General features: G+C 36.5%; 2 protein-coding genes across 2 annotated transcripts; both read left to right on the top strand.

Moving 5' to 3' along the window:
* Window positions 1-1,033: 1,033 nt before the first annotated feature.
* On the top strand, window positions 1,034-6,223 carry MONOS_5605fu5606 (uncharacterized protein; the record flags this gene model as incomplete). The annotated part of the gene is made up of 9 exons (XM_067875772.1): window positions 1,034-1,231; window positions 1,298-1,394; window positions 1,444-1,572; window positions 1,635-1,720; window positions 1,990-2,710; window positions 3,260-3,660; window positions 4,079-4,204; window positions 4,670-5,572; window positions 5,698-6,223. The coding sequence occupies 9 exons, from the start codon at window positions 1,034-1,036 to the stop codon at window positions 6,043-6,045; spliced, it is 3,009 nt and encodes a 1,002-aa protein (XP_067726492.1). The 3' UTR covers window positions 6,046-6,223.
* A 271-nt stretch (window positions 6,224-6,494) lies between these two features.
* MONOS_12450 (uncharacterized protein) lies at window positions 6,495-15,246 on the top strand (the record flags this gene model as incomplete). Its single annotated transcript, XM_067865070.1, has 1 exon — window positions 6,495-15,246. One exon carries the CDS (start codon window positions 6,495-6,497, stop codon window positions 14,724-14,726), a length of 8,232 nt encoding a protein of 2,743 aa, XP_067726491.1. The 3' UTR covers window positions 14,727-15,246.
* Between the last annotated feature and the right edge of the window lie 1,548 nt (window positions 15,247-16,794).

Raw genomic sequence — 16,794 nt, 5'->3', positions numbered from 1 at the left:
TATTCCCTTTGTGCAAATGTAATAACTCAAAAACAACAAAAACATCATTATCTGAAACTGATAGAGTTTTTAGTGGAGGGGTGAACAACAAACATAATCAAGTATCTTGAATGATTTCATCGAAATATTTAACCTTTTGCGATTAGATATTGTTTTTGGTCTTTTTTCCTGATTGATCATAAATGTGAAGAGAAGATAGAAAAAAGAAACAAAAAAGAATTAACAAACATTGCGAAATGATAAATTATAATTTATTGCTTACTGTAAGTCTATTTTTGATTGCTTTTATTAGTTGCAAATTGAAGAATATTTTATGTCATCATTCATTTTTAATAACATTTCAAAAATTTCTAATCGTAATGCATTTAAACAAAATCTTGCTAATTAAATAGTTTTTTCCAAAATATAAGTGGAATTAATTAACATGTAAATGCTTTTTAAGAATGTGATTTTAGTGAATTATTTTTGAAAACCACAATAAATTTTCGATGAAAAAAGTTATTCCGAAAAGCCAGAGTTTATTCCAATTAATTTTTTTTATTCCAATAAAAATAATTAATTCCGAATAAATTTTGTTTATTTGAATAAGTTATTATTATTCGAATAAAACCTTTCTATTCTCATTGTATCTATTCAAATTTTAAACACTATAACGAAAAAAATGATAATTTTCATTCCAATTAAATAATTTTACTCTAATTTTAAGATAATTTTCTTAATTTTCGCAAATCTAAGTTTTAATTTTTAAAAATTCATTCATCAAATTCCAAAACAGATAGTCAAGTTTAAAAGTGACTGAAGACAGTCACCATCAAAAAATTATAGATAACAATTAAGCTGACTTCCACGGTTATCTTTAGTAAAAGGCGAAGGATAAGTTCGATTTAGAAGTCAGCGTGATTTTTCACAAATGAATCTTGGTATTTATACTTGTTCAAAATGGCACTAATCATGGGATGATCTTAAATACCACAATCAAATGATTTGAGAATTTTTATATTTCGTATTATCGAAGAAGCTAGATTAGTTTTGAATGGAACGGAACTCGATACTATTTCAAAATAGAGAAAGTGCAAGATTCCGTGAATATACAAGCGAGAAGGATTTATATGGACAAAAAAAGCGTCGCCATGAAAAAGCATTTCGTTTGAGGTCTATGACGCGTAGTGAATCATTACAAGTTAAAAGGCAAAGAAACAGAGATACTCTGACTGCTTTAGAAAAAAGTGATGTTTGTTTTCTTTAAAAATAATTATCTGTTCAATTTCACAAAAATATCTGTTTTTGTGATATTCAGCTCGAAGTTGGTCTATCTTCAATCAACAATCTTAAGACGGATTCAATGAATATCGTTTATCAATCTCTTCAGCAATTCGTCACTCTTTTAACAAAATGTATATATTTTATCTTTGTCTTTTTCTTCATGCAAAACATTTTTTAAAGATAAATTAAATGACACCATCAAGACAAAGCTTTTTGAGTCAAACATCATTGATCCACTTGTTGAATTACTGGGTAAAGTCAAGTCTTCAACTGCAATTCAACATATTCTTTTCATCTTAAGTTCTTTAGGTATTCACAATTTTTAAAAATATAAATTGTTTTATTTTATTTTCACTATCGTTATTAAAAAGATCGTCAGGAAGAAGTGGCATACTCTGGTTTTTTCACGCATGCAGAGAGTCTTATTTTGATGAATGATCAAGACATCATTCAATCAGTGTGAACATTTCAGAATTTCTATAAAAATTTCAACATCCTTTTTTAATGAAAATTTTTATTTCCTATTTGGGAACTTCCATCTTCTGAACTCGCACTATTTCCTTTTCCTCTTTATTCCCTCTTCACCATCCTTTTCACATTCCCTTCCATTTCCTCTTTCCTCTTCCCTCTTCCCTCTTCCCTCCACCTCTCCTTCCTTCCACCCACCCACCCATCCATCCATGCATTCATCTATCTATCTATCCATCCTTACCCCCCTCCCCCCAGGTCGCCCTCACCCTCTCCACGCTCCTCTACGACAACCCAAACGTGCGCCAGCTCTGCATCGGATCGTCTGTGTGTCCTTCTCTCGTAGCCTGCCTGCTAAACAGCACACTGAATGACAGCGTGAGAAGAAGCTGTTTGAAGGCAGTGGCGTATTTGTGTGTGGGGAGCTGCCAGGAAGGGAGGGTGAGGAGGAAGGTGGAAGGGCACTACAGAGAGGTGGTGAGGAGGGAGAGGGGGAGAGAGGAAGAAGAAGAAGAAGAGGAGGAGGAAGGAGAAGGAGAGGGAGAAGAAGAGGAAGAAGGAGAAGGAAGAGGAATGGAGGAGGAAGAGGAGGAAAGGAGAATGAAGGAGGAAGGAGAGATGGAGGAGGATGAAGCAGAACAAAAAGGAGGAAGAGGAAAAGGAAGAGGGAAAAGAAGAAGCAGAAGAAGAAGAGGAAAGGAAAAGAAAGGAAGAAGAGAAAGAAATATAGAGAAGAGCATGGATGGAGAAGAAGGAGAAAGTGAGAGAGAGAAAAATGAATCGAAAGACGAAAATGAGCCAAATTCGTATTCATCTTCCTTTTCGAAGCAGAATGTGATGCCTATTGCTGTTACACCTCCTCTTCCGAAGAATTCTTCATTCAATTCTTCTTCTTCTTCTTCATCCTCTTCTTCTTCACCTTCTTTTTCTTCTTCTTCCATTTCTTCTTCCTCTTCTTCTTCTTCTTCCTTTCCTCCTCGTCTCCCTTCTCATCACCTCAATCAAATGAGCAATGCAAATCACATAGATTCATCTTCTACTCAACTTTCTCTTCCATTCACCAATTTAACCAATGAAAATTCTCTTTCTCTTTCTTCTTCCTCTTCTTCTCAAATTCTTCCAAATAAAACCGAAAAAAACTATAAACACGAAAATGACAATATTTTGCATCCATTTCACTTTCTTAAGCACTCACAAATATCTTTCTATCGAAATTATCATCAAAATCTTCATCATAACCATCATCATCATCATCATCACCTTCTTCATCATCCATTTCATCAACATTTTCATCAGCATCATCATCTTCCAAGCCATTTCACTGAAGAAAATTCTTCTTCACATCAGAATTCTCTTCTTCGTTCACATTCGCATTCACATTCACTTTCTCCTCTTCCTCTTCCTTCTCATTTCGATTCTTCATTTCCTTCTTCTTCTTCTTCTCTTTCTTCTTCCTCTTCCTCTTCCTCTTCTCTTCTTTCAAGCACTTCAAATACAAATGCTATTTCACTTGGAATGGGTTCTTTAGATGATTCATCATCATCATCATCATCTTCTTCTTCTTCCTCTTCTTCTCTTTCTTCCTCTTCCTCCTCTTCTTTTTCTCCTCTTCCTTCATATTTAGATGATAATGATTCACCACTCTTTCTCTCTTCCCCCATTTCTATCTCCATTTTATCTTCCTCTTCTTCTTCTTCTTCTTCTTCTTCTTCTTCCTTCTTCTCTTCCTCTTCCTCTTCCTCTTCCTCTTCTTCCTCTTCCTCTTCCTCCTCTGACCCTCTCCTCTCCTCGCAAGTGAAAGGAGAAATTGCTCTGACAGAAGCTGTGGAGGCATTAGCCTTCTTTTTGGAGGCAGAAGACGAAGAAATACTGAAATATGCATTGTTTGCAATGAATTATATCACGGTGAACAACAGAATGGCTGGATTGGTATGTGGGGGAGAGAAAGAGAAAGAGAAAGAGAAAGAGAAAGAGAGAAAGAGAGAGAGAGAGAAGAAGGAAGAGGAAGAGGAAGAGGAAGAGAGGAAGAGAGGAAGAGAGGAAGAGAGGAAGAGAGGAAGAGGAAGATAATGAAAATGTGAGATGGAGAGAAATTGGATAAAAAAGTTGATGTGAGTTTGGTTTTAGTCTGAATGTTAGAAATATTGAAATTTTTTTGTCGTTTCTATTTCTTTTTCGATTTTGTTCAATTTATTTGTTAATAATTATGTAAAATCTATTTATTTATTTATTTATTTATTTATTCATTCACTTATTTCCTTTTTTCCTTTTTTCCTTATTTATACATTTATTTTCTCTCTCTCTCATTCTCTCTCTCTCTCTCTCATTCTCTCTCTCTCTCCCACAGAAAATTCTCCAGTCCGGCAAATTTCCCCGTCTTAACCGGCTGATGCTGTCTAAGCATCACGAAGTGCTTATCAATGCACTTTCTATTGTGGATCACATCATCTATGCATCTGATGAAGCTACGGAGGTGTGGGAGAAGAGGAGAAGAGGAGGAGAGAGAGTGAGAGTGAGAGAGAGAGAGAGGAAGAGAAAAGGGGAAGGAGGAGAAAGAAAGAAAGAAAGAAAGAGAGGGAAGAGGATAAAGAAAGAAAAAAAAAGGGAAGAAGGTGATGAAGAAGGAGAAAAAGAAGCAAAAGAAGAAAAGAAAAGAAAAAAAAATCGAAAGAAAGAAGAATTATCAACATCTTTGCATTAGATTTATTAAGAGTTTTTTTTTCATATTTTTAAACTTTTCCAAAATCTGAGGAGATTTGTTTTTTTATTTCCTGATTGCATATTCATATTTCTTTCTTTCTATTTATTTCTCTTTCTCTTTCTCTTTCTCTTTCTTTCTCTTTCACTCACTCACTCACTCTCTCTCCTTTCTTTCTCTCTCTTTCTCTCATTCTCATTCTCTCTCTTTCTCCTTCCCTCCTCTCCTCTCCTTCCTCAGTTCATTCTCTCCACGGGTACCCTCCTCATCCTCCATCACATCCTCCACTCTTCCTCTTTCTCTGACGCTGTCATTTTATCTGCACATATCTTAGCCAACATTGCTGCTGCTAATTCTTCTCGTTTTCTTCCCCTTCTCATCAATGAAGGTGTATTTTTGACTCTGGCTAATATTTTGTCTTCTTCGAATTCGAGTTCTTCTTCTAGTTCTTCTTCTTCTTCTTCCTCTTCCTCTTCGTCTTCCTCTTCTTCATCTAATTCTTCTTCTTCTTCCTCTTCTGCTTCTTCTATTATTCCATCATCTTCATCTTCTTCCTCCTCCTCTTCCACTTTACCTTCATCATCATTATCTTCCTCTTCTTCCCTCTCTTCCCTCCCTCCTTCCCCTCCTCCTCTTCTCTCTCCCTCTTCTTCTTCCTCCTCCTCCTCTTCTTCTTCCTCTTCCTCCTCTTCTTCCTCTTCCTCTTCTTCCTCTCTCTTCTTCTCCTCTTCCCCCTTCACTCTTCAATTAGAACTCCTCCTGTTAATCCGCAACTCAGCGCAGAATTATTCCGCAGTTCGGAGATTGGCGGCGATGAACATGGTGAAGTTTGTGTGTGATGCGCTGCATTCGACTGAGATGGGGAATTTAAAGACGGCGCTGGAGTGCCTTGTGGTGATGGTGGGTTTGGTGGATGAGGAGAGGAGGAGGAGGAGAAGAAGAAGAGGAAGAGAAAGGGGAAGGAGAAAGGGAAGAAGGGGAAAGGAGGAAGAAGATGAAGAAGAAGAGAATGGAGAAGAGGAGAATGGAGAAGGAGAATGTTGTGGGAGAAGGAAGAGAAGGAAAGAGAAGGAAGAGGAGGAAGGGAAAGGAGGAAGGGTTGAAGAGGGAGATGAAATGAAGAATTATGAGGAAATTAATCAGGTATAGTATTTATTATTATTACAATAATAATAATTATTATTATTTGAATATTTATTTCTTGATTTTAATTATCTTCCCATAAAATCATTATAATTTTCTATTTTTTTTATTTATATAAAAATAAGTTGAGAAAAGGCAAAAATCCCCAAAATGATAGTGATACAGACACTTGCTCTGCTTCTTCTGAGCAATCCGTAAAAACACCATTTTCTGATGATGAGGATGAATTGGGCAAAGATAACATTAAGGATGAAGATGATGGGCCAGAGAACATTATTTTAGTGCTTATTGAAGCTGTGAATGCAGTTGATATCCTTCAAGTTTTGACCTCTCACAAAATACAAGAAATTGCTTTCCTTGCACAGATTTTGTCAAAAAGATTTCAAGAAAGCGATGAAACTGCTGAAAAGGAGGAAAATTCATACGAAGAAGGGACTTCATATGAATCTCTTTCATTCTCTTTTCATTCATAAATATACTTTTTTTTTTGATACAACCCACATTTTATAAAATGATCCAATACCCTAATATAATTTCAATTTGATAGTATTTTGAGAATAAGATATTCTCATTTCCCTTTTGTAAAATGAGAATAATTTGCTTTTTTTTCGTTTTTGCAATTACAATTATCTCCGAACAATTAAACGATGCTAGTTTACAGAATTTTTTGAGGCATAAAAGAGCAAACAACGAATATTGGACTGATTGGCCAGTTATACCTGATACTGGCAATACAGTGAGCGCTGAGAATAAAAACTATGAAAATATTGGTGGAAAAAGGGTATTGGTTGAAGTTATGGATCAACAACATTCATTTACGATTAAAAATTGTTCATGGACAAATATAAATCACAACGGTAAATTTATTTTTGGACAAAATGGAAAAATTACAATAAAAGATTGTAAATTTAATACGATCACTATGAATTCTGATAAGCCTGTAATTGAACTGAAAGGAACTCGCGAAGTTATAATTGAAAACACACAATTTTCTGAAACATCAAGGCAGTCAGATGGTTCTGTAATAAACTTTGACATTGGACTCGCTGGCTCTACACTTGATATTACAAAGTGCAATTTTACCAATTGCAAATCAACAACAGGAAGTGGTGGTGCGATTTCTGGAAGCATTGGAAAAGGAAAATTAACAATTACAGGGTGTCGGTTCTCCGAATGCACTTCCAACAAAGAAGGAGGAGCAATTTTCTTTAAGGCAAACAATGAATTCGAAAACCAATTTATATTAAAATGCTTGACATTTGACAGCTGCTCAACAAATTCTGATAAAGGAGGGCACTGCTTATGTGTAACAAACTGGAACAGAGAAAAATATCCTATCACTCCCGATAATTTTGCTTCCTTGAAAGGAGTTACAGACGAACCAAAAAGCATTTTATTTACTGACGAAAACGGCACTATTGTTGACAATTCATTCTCTGTTTCTGAGATCCCTTCATCAAAAGAATGCATCGTTGCTATTTATGTTAATGCTTCAGGAAACGATGCATATGATGGCTCAGCGGAAAGCCCAAAGAAAACTTTAAATGGTGCGGTTTCTGCTTTGAGCGAGGATGACATTGTGTTTGTGATTCATTCAGTTGAATTGACTGAAGAATGGAAGATCTGCGGGAGAAAAGCAGAGATTTGCCCGTCCGAAACGAATTCTTCAGTGTGTGTGAAGATATCTGGAACAGGCTCGCTTGCAAACGATGATGCTGCAGATGCAAATAAGTTGCTGGTATTCTCAAACTTAATATTTAAATGGGAAGCCAGCGTAACTCAAATATCTTCTTTTGCTTCGATTTCATTGGGATCACTTTCATTTGAATCATGCAATTTCGACTTTGAAACTGCAGCTTCTTCGACGACTTTTTCCGACGCCATGTTTTCTCTTCTCGACAAAGGCGAAGGTGGAAATGGAGGAAAGCTTTCATTAAACACAGTTTCTGTTACAGGATTAGAGTGGAGCTCAAATGCTTTCGTCAAAGCAACAACAGGACAACTTGCACTGACAAACGTTGAGTTCAATTTTGCAGAGAAAATTCTCCAAAAATCGTCTTTCATTTGCTGTGAAAGTGGAACGCATATTTTTTCAATGAAAAATTGCAAGTTTGAAGATGTGTCAATTCAAACAGGAAGCGGTGCAATGAAAAATTCAATGACTTCACCATCATCTTCTTCGTCTTTGAATGCAGGCACAGAAGTTTCAAATGACGCATCGAATTCTCCTTTTATTGCAATCAGTGCAGCTAACTCTGTTTCCATCGAAGGTTGCACATTTTCATCCATTTCTTCTTCCTCTTCTTTGAGTGGAGGAGCACTTTCTATCACAATTCCATCTTCATCATCATCATCTTCTTCTTCTCCCTTTTTGATGATTCACAACTCCACTTTCTCTTCTTGCAAAGCATCAGAAGCGAATGGCAGAGGAGGTGCTGTCTATCTGTCACTTACAGGTTCATCAGAAATCGGTACAAATGCTATCAAATTGACTCAACTGATTTTCTCAGATAACAAAGCAGCAAAGGGGACAGATGTGTATATTCTATATGAAAATTTGAAGACTTGTGTAGCTGATTGGGATTGGAGTCAGACAACAAAATCTGAAATGTCACTGAATGCATTGTATGGCAGTGTAACTTCTCCTCCTCCTCCTTCTGGAACAAGCGATGAATTCTCTCTGTATCCGTTTTTCTTTTCACTTACTGACAATTCTGTGTATGTTGACTCTTCAGAAGGTGTCAATGAAAATGAAGACGATGCGTGTGGTTATTCTCAATGGCCTTGCTCAACTCTTCTGAAGGCAATGAATCGCCTCAGCGAAAATGTTAATATTATCAAAATTGTTTCTAAACTTTCTGTGAATGCAGTTGTTGATTTGAGCGAAAAATCATTTTCTTTTCAATCTTCTTCTTCTTCTTCAAAATCTTCTGTTGAAGTCGCTATTGACTCTGAATTCACATGCAACACGGCATCTGCTTCTGATTCTGTCGCATATAACAACCTGATTTTTAATCTTCCAAGTGAAGGCGCTCCATCTGCTGTGAAAGCATTGTTTACTCAATCAGCAGGGCAGATAACTGTTTCCAGCTGCGATTTTGGTGAGGCAAATGCTCAAACAAAGAAGAGCTGTGTTGTCAATCTTGCTGTTTTGACAGGAGGGATATTTTCTCTGCAGCAGACGAGCATTCAAAGCATGTCTTTTTCTTCAGCACAAGAAGGAGGTGTTATTCAAGCTTCATCAGGGGCCGTACTGAAAATTGACAGATCCACATTTTCTTCTATTGTTCTGGGAAGTGATGTACTTATTAACTCAAATGAATGCGATTCACTGTCAATTGAAGGATCAACTTTCAATGATATTTCATCAACTAGCTCAACAGGAACAGTGGGATTTGTGAAAATGACACAAGGAAATGCTTTCTCTGTGAAAAGTTCATCATTTGCGAAGTGCAGCGGATCTTCGGGCACAGCCTCTGCTTCGTTATATCTTCAATTAGATAACTCAATCGATCCATCTACTTCAACTGACAATCAGTTACACATTGAAAAGCTAACATTCACGAAAACTGCTGGACAAACAGGAGAAAAAGAGACTTTTGTCTTTGTCGATGCAAGCAACTTGAAAAGTGTTGTTTCTTCTTCATCGTTCGTTTTTGACTCACTGCCAACAGATTTGAATGCAATGATGGGCAGAGAACGCTCGACAACCAATGAGAACTTGGACATACCGCTGCTTGTCTATTTGTGGAGCAATTTCACTTCCACTGGATTTGTGGGGAATGAAAATGGAGGAGATTTCAGTGGCTGTGGGTTTTCTGAAGCACCTTGCGAGACAATCAATCATATTCTCAACTTGAGATTCAATACATTTACAGCAGATAATTCTGTTGTGAAGGTCAAAACGTTGTCTTCTATTGATAAGCCGCTGCATCTGAGTTCTTCAAATAAGAAGTTGAGTCTTGAAAGCTCAAAAGGAGAGAGCACTGTGAGTATAACAGACACAGATGCCAGCAACAGCAAGCAATGCTTCTTTTCGGTTGCAATGGACTTTTCGATAAGCAAAATCACTTTGTCAATTCCTGAGAATTTGAATGCTTCAAGAGCATCTCTGTTTGATTGTTCAGCTCAAACGCTGTCTTTTCGGAATAGCCACGTTGTGATGGCACAATCTGTCACAAATATTAATTATGATGTTATTGTGGTTGAAGGAGCGGGATGTCTGAATGTGGATAATCTTTCAATGGATGATGTGTATCCGGCTAGTGAAAAGCATTTCATTGCATATCGGACAACAGATGAATCGAGTGTTTCTGGAGTCATTTCTTTTCTAACAGGAAGTTTCACTACAAATCAAGGGACAAGCGAAATCATTCTGATTGAAGGCAAAACAAAATGCGAGATTAAAAATGCCACTTTGTCTCATGAAAGTAATAGCGAATGCTCAGTCATCAAAGTCACAAGCAGCAAGAGTCTAACAATTAATAACAACACTTTCAAGCAATGCAGAGCGATTTCAGCAAATGGAGGCGCAATCTTAATTGAAGAATCGAAAGCAACTGACTTTACCTCCGAAATCACCGTCAACAACTGCGTGTTTGAGGAATGTGAAACGTTTGTCTCAAACGGAAAGGGAGGAGCCATTTACGCTCGACCAGTTGCAAGCACAAAATTGATAATTAGTTCATGCTCTTTCAAGTCATGCAAAGCTCCAGCATATCCACCGACGATGATTGGTTATGGAGGAGGCATTTATCTCGATTTGGCAGCTAATTCCAACAATTTTGTCATCAGTTCTCCAACTTTTGGTGAAGGTGATAAAGTCAACGTTGCTTCGTTTGGAAAAGATATGTTTGCAAGTTCTGCCGCGCTCAAAGACAGCATCACAGAGCAAACTCTTCCATTTGCCAAGCAGATTTCAATTGAAAACGTTGATTCGATGAAAGGATTTGATGGAAGCGATAAAGACAACGCGATTCCGCTTGTTTATTTCTTCCATTCTTATGGTGATGTTCCATATGTGGGAGAAGATGGGGTGGATGTTGTTGTGTGTGGATTTACAGCATATCCGTGCAAAACTGTTCAAAAAGCACTGGGAAAGATAGAAAGTGCTGAAAAAAAGCAAGTATTTGTTATGGAAGGAGCGAAAATTGATGGAGAATTGGCCATCGAAGAAATTGAGCATTTGATCATTGGAAATGGCGTTAGCCAACAGGCCGATCCAGTTCCACCAAAGCAAAAACTGATTATTGCAAATGGCGGAACAAGTACAAAGGGACTTATAAATGTGAAAGTCAAATGCACATTTGAGTATGTTTCATTGAACATCCCTCCCTCTTTTGAATATCATACTTCATTAATTGAGCTTTCAGTACCTGTTTCTAATCTCATTCTGAACAACGACGACTTTGTTTTTTCAAGCGAATGCAATACACTCATCATAAATGCACTCCAAGGATCAGTGAGCATCATAAACTGTGAGTTGAACGGTCAGAATTTGAAATCGTCAATTCTTGCAATATCGTCGTCTGCTGTGTCTGGAACGATCGATAACTTCAAAGTTGATGGCATCACACTTTCAGATTCACCGCTAATTGCTCTTTCGCCTGCTCCTTCTGCATCTGCTTCTATTTCTTCTTCAAATGCGCAATTTTCAGTTGAGAATGATCGTCGTACAAACAACCAATGCATTGTCAGCGTCACAAACAGCAATTTTACGAATATTGGACTCAGTCAAAATGCGGGCGGATGTGTTATTTCTCCGAATCCTAAATCAAACTTCGAAGCAATTAACTGTATTATTAATGGAACACAATTTAGCACCTGCTCCTCATCTTCGGACACAGGTGGAGCGATTCTATTTAATCATCCAGCACCAGATGGCTCTTTGAGGATCGAAGAATGCTCGTTCACACAGTGCAGCACCTCATCAAATAATGGAAGAGGGGGTGGATTGTATCTTGATTGTGTTCCGAATAAACCTCCTTCTTCTCAGACGGAGTCACCTAAATTGAATTTTTACATGAGAGCAATTAATTTCTCAATGAATAATGCAAAAGAAGGAAAGGATTTCTTTATCTTTTGCAACAACATTAACGAGCAAGTTACGAATGCACTGTTTAGTTTGGATTATTCGCAGTCTTCATTTAGCGATGACCAAGCGTTTCGCGGAACGGATGCAACAAAAACAGACGTTAATCTTCTTTCTTTGATACGTTTTTACCGTTCAGAGCAGATCTTTGTGACATCCTCAGACTCATTGGACAACAACACGTGCGGGTCAGTTAAATCGCCCTGCCAGACAGTTTCTGAGGGAGTGAAGCATATTGACGAAGGATATGCGCGCTTTCTGTGGATTTTGGATGAGGCAGAGGTGGGAGGAGAGGCAGTGATGGATGATTTGACAGTCAGATCGCGCTTGAAGGAAAATTGCAGGATAATTCTGAGCAAGGAATATGCCAGCACATCAGCAGATTCTTCGTTGATTCAAACAGCAGATGATGTTGTTATCACTTTGTGTGATTTTGCCTTTGGCTCGGCCTTCCAATCGAAGCATGTTTCTGTGTTCAATCAGATCAATGGAACGACTTCTATTACGCAATGCTCATTCACTGGTGAAGATGAAACAGTGGCAATACATTCTGCTCTGTTTAGTGTTCAAAAGGGAAGATTAGATATTTTAAAGACAAGCATCTCTTTGTTGACTGTTGGTGGTTCTCTCATAAGAACCGGACAAGAAGGAAATGCGCTTTTGAGCAACTCAACTGTTTCAAATATCAATGCAAATAATGGAATATTGGATGGCAAACAAGGAAATGCTTCTCTTGAGCGGGTGAACATCACAAATTGCAACTCAAATACCAGTGTTTTTGCCTTCTCATCACAATCTTGTGGTTCTTTGCTGAAAGTGAAAATTTCAACAATTGAGATCAAAGATGGGGCTGTCATTTTGATAAATGCAGACAAAAATCCTGATGATATTTCATCACATTCTTCATTTTCTGCTTTGCAATTGCCAAATGAGGAAGCAATCAACCATGCGCTGACAATCAACACTTTGACTGTTGAACACGTCAAAAGAACCACAAATGGTGCCTGTGTCATTTCTGCCTCTGGCGAATCAACTCTTCTTTCTTCCTCGTCTTCCTTGTCTTCACCTTATTCTTCTCTTTCTGCTTCAACTCCGTTCACTTTGCAGTTTACGAATTGCTCTTTCATCGATTGCTATTCTCCATCCACAAAAGGCAGCATTGCATCATTCTTCTCGTGTCCAGACATCCAACTGCATGATTGTCTCTTTGATGGCTCAACAGTTTCAGCAGCATCAGCAGCAACAATATCAAATAAAAAGAATGCAAAAGTCAACGATGACAAGCACAAGCGAATGACAAATGCTCAATTGGATGATCCAGAAATCTGCACATGGCAAGGTTCTCTCCTTCATTTGGAGCAGAGCAACGCTGTGATTGAAATTGCCACTTTTGCCAACTCTGCAAAGGGCGGCCTTTCAATCACAAAAAGCAATGCAACTCTTTCAAAGAGCGATTTCGAGGGAAACAAGCCGAACATCCCCGGCTTTGAATCAGTGAATCGGAACATTCATTGTGTTGGACAAGAATCGATGCTTACTGTTGAAAATGTGGATGGCAGTGGCGATGAATCAGACGCAGCAACATCATCTTTGTGGATTCTGAACGAAGGATGCAAGCTTTCTGGTGCAGCTGCTGACAGACAATCGCCTTTCTTCATTCCTTCGCTGAAGAGAGCGACCAACAGAACTGTTGGAGATAACCGTGAAATCACAGTGAGTGGTTCTCTGCTGATTCCGTGTGATCTATCATTCAGGATTATTTACGACCACAGCTCATCAAGTGAGATTGTCAACCACGAATTCTCTTCGTTTGTATCAGAAACCGAAGCCATTGCAACTGTTCCAGAAGCAGAAATCGCAGAAAAGGGGGATAAGAGCGTGATGTCAGTTCAACTCGTATTCAACGAGAAAAATGGCGGAAATCCAAGCTATACGACGATCCTCATGCTTCAGAATTTATCAAAGGACGACTCTTCTTCGTTAAACGATATTATTTCACAGTCTGATGCAGGTGGAAACTCAGCATGGATGATCGCATGCATTGTGTGTGCAGCTTTTCTCGTGCTGTTTGTTATTATGACAATAATCCTGATTGTATTTCTTCGAAAGTTTTCAACACGTTCCGAAGAGAAAATCTTGGAGATGAAAGAAGATATTCAGAATTTAGAAGAAAAACTTAGTCGAACCAACAAAGTGAAAGACAGTCGCTTCCAAAATGAAGAGATGCCATCAACTCTACTGGAAGGAATGACAAGCCAAATTCCTCTGCTTGTTGAAGAAGAGCTTGAGGAATTACCTCCGCCCCCAGAATTAGAAGGATTTACTGGAGACGAAAGTGATTCTCCCGAACATTTGGATCAACCTTTCGCTTCCACTGTTGAATCAGTCAAGCATTCAGCGGTTGAACAACAGATTAAAATGCTTTCAACAAAAAAACCATTTCGAGAAAGACAAATTAGCGATGCACAAATATTGCATTCGATTATTCATTCTGTTCAAGGAGATTTGACTCTGGGGACAAGATCGATGGATGTTGTGGATGAGAAAGAAACAGTGCTTGCAGTTGCAAAGCTGTTTGCGCATCTGCTTAAGACTGGAGATGAGCGTGTTCATGTGATGGCAGCAAATCTGTGTCCATTCACAATTTTTATAAAAATGAGGGAAGAAGGAGAAAACGAAGTGCTTGTAATGGAAGAGGAAATAGAAGATGAAATGATGAAGAATGCAATGAAGCGATGGAAAGCTCCAGAAATGAGTTATGGAAATGCAAACGATACTTTTGATCAAGAAGCAGATGGAATAGAAAAATCAGTGGTGTTCACGCTTGGATTAACTCTCTATGAAATGATTGCTGGAGAGGAGCCTTTGAGCGAGTGTAATACAGAAGAAGCGCAGGAGATGATTAGAGATGGTGTTCGGCCACTGACAGAAGGAATTGAAGGAGAAGAAATGGTTGAGCTGATGGAGAAGATGTGGGCAGATGAGCCAAATGACAGACCTTTTCTGGATGAAGTGATAACATCATTGGCAAGCTTGAGACAAAACAGAGAAGATGATAATTGATTGGCATATTGGTGATTATTTCATTTTTCATTAATTATATTAAAAATGGATTTTTTGTATTTATTTATTTTTTAAAAGATGTGTCATATGAAATTGTCAGAGTAAATGTAACATTTCATTATTTTTCACTATTTTCAGCAACTAATTTTTGTGAGATCAATTTTTTTTAAAAAAAATGTTAAAATTTTATTTATTTTAAAAACAGACATTGCCTTATTTATCGGAGAATTGCATTTGCATGTTCAATATTACCTTTTTGTTGTATTCTTTTTAATTATTGTTCAATTGTACTTCAGCCATTTTAACTTACTAACTTCTTTTTCATTTAATATCAGACTTTTATTTGCATATTTCAAAAATCGTTATAAATTCGAAAAAGCAATTCTTTTTGAGCTCTTCTCCAAGTTATAGTGTTAATAATTTTTTATTTTTCTCCGAGAAGTTAGTAATCTATTTCAGTTTGTTTTTTATCACATTTAAATTGAATTTCTTTTTTTCAAAAATACAGAAATGGCTTTTTCGTGAAGGTTGTTATCTTTCAGCTTTTTTTCATTTTTCAGATATTATGTTTGATGAACATAACGTCTCATTTGAGGAGGAAACAAATACGGCACAAATAAACAAGAAAAAGAAACGAATGCAATTCAAATAATACAATAACTTGAAAACAATATGTGTGATTTTTTTTGACATCATAAAAAAAAGATCAAAAATTGAAAAAAATAAAATCTATAGTGGTATTCACTGATCAAAGAATATAAATGATTTTTTGCGAGTATTTAGCTTTTATTTCTGTTATATTTATTTGTTTTATTTATTTATAGATAAAAACATACATTTTTTTATGTTTTTGATGAAAAATGATTTTTAGGATCAAGTTTTAAAAAACAATGTGGGTGATTTTTTATTACACAGTCTGTCCCAAATAAATGTTGATCTGTCCTTTTTTAATGTTGAGCAGCCCGCAATAAATAAAAATTAAATTTCCCACATTCGCCTTTCGTCATAATAAACATTTTATTGGCAAGGGGTTAAACACTGTTTCGAGTATAAAAGCAAGATTTATTGAGTTTTTATGTATTTTTTCTTTGAATATATCAAGGGATGTTTGATTGTAATAAATTATTTATTTTGCTTTATCACTTTTGTTGTTTTTTAAGTTTTATTGTGTGTCAATAACCAACTAACTTTTTTAAATGTTATTTTTTGATTCATAGGAAAGATAACTTTAATAAAAGAATATGTTAATTCAGAAATACTTATTTTTCATTTTTTTCTCAAATATTGAATCAAGCGGATGGAATTTCCATGAAAAAAGAAAAACTGTGCCATTCATTTAAAAACGAAATGCTTATTTGAATCTTTGTTTTTGAAACAACTTTCAAAACTGTCAATAATACTCTTTTGAGTTAACTGTTCACAATTCTTATTCTTTTTGATAGATAGCCTTTTATGACATTATGACATGTAAATGTTTGAGAATTATTCACTCTTTTTTGTTAAAAAATATAATTATAAAGAGCAAACAAGCCAATTTCCTTTGATATTAATAAAGATCGTTGATTGAAATAAAAGAAATGAAAACAAAATGATGTGAGATTAAAAAAAAATAAATACAAATGCAATAATAATCTTTCTTTCGTCCATAAATGAAGTTTGAATAAATGAGTGTAACGTTTAGGTTAAAGGTTTTTCTTTTCCAAAACCATTGGCCATATTTCATTCTCAACATTAGCAATGGTTCTTCGAACTTCTCTTTCTGTAATATCTTTGAAGGTCTCAACAAGCACAGAAATAAAATGATTTTCTCCTTTCCATTTGAAATAACTTTCTTCAGCTCTTTTTTTCCAATAACCAAAAACGTTTTCTATTGGATTCAGCATAGGAGAATATGCGGCATTGTATAGTACATGATGACCGGCTTCCATTATTATTGCGTCTGTGTTAAGATGATATATTGAAGCGTTGTCCATCACAATAACCGATGATCCATGGACTTTTATTGATAACAAAAACCTTTTAATGTATGCCTCAAAGATTTCATGGCTTATTGATCCTCTAATAACTT

The sequence above is a fragment of the Monocercomonoides exilis genome (genome assembly GCF_001643675.1).
Source record: "Monocercomonoides exilis strain PA203 chromosome Unknown scaffold25-1336746, whole genome shotgun sequence".
NCBI lineage: Eukaryota > Preaxostyla > Oxymonadida > Polymastigidae > Monocercomonoides > Monocercomonoides exilis.
This window is presented reverse-complemented; position numbering and strand designations above follow the sequence as displayed.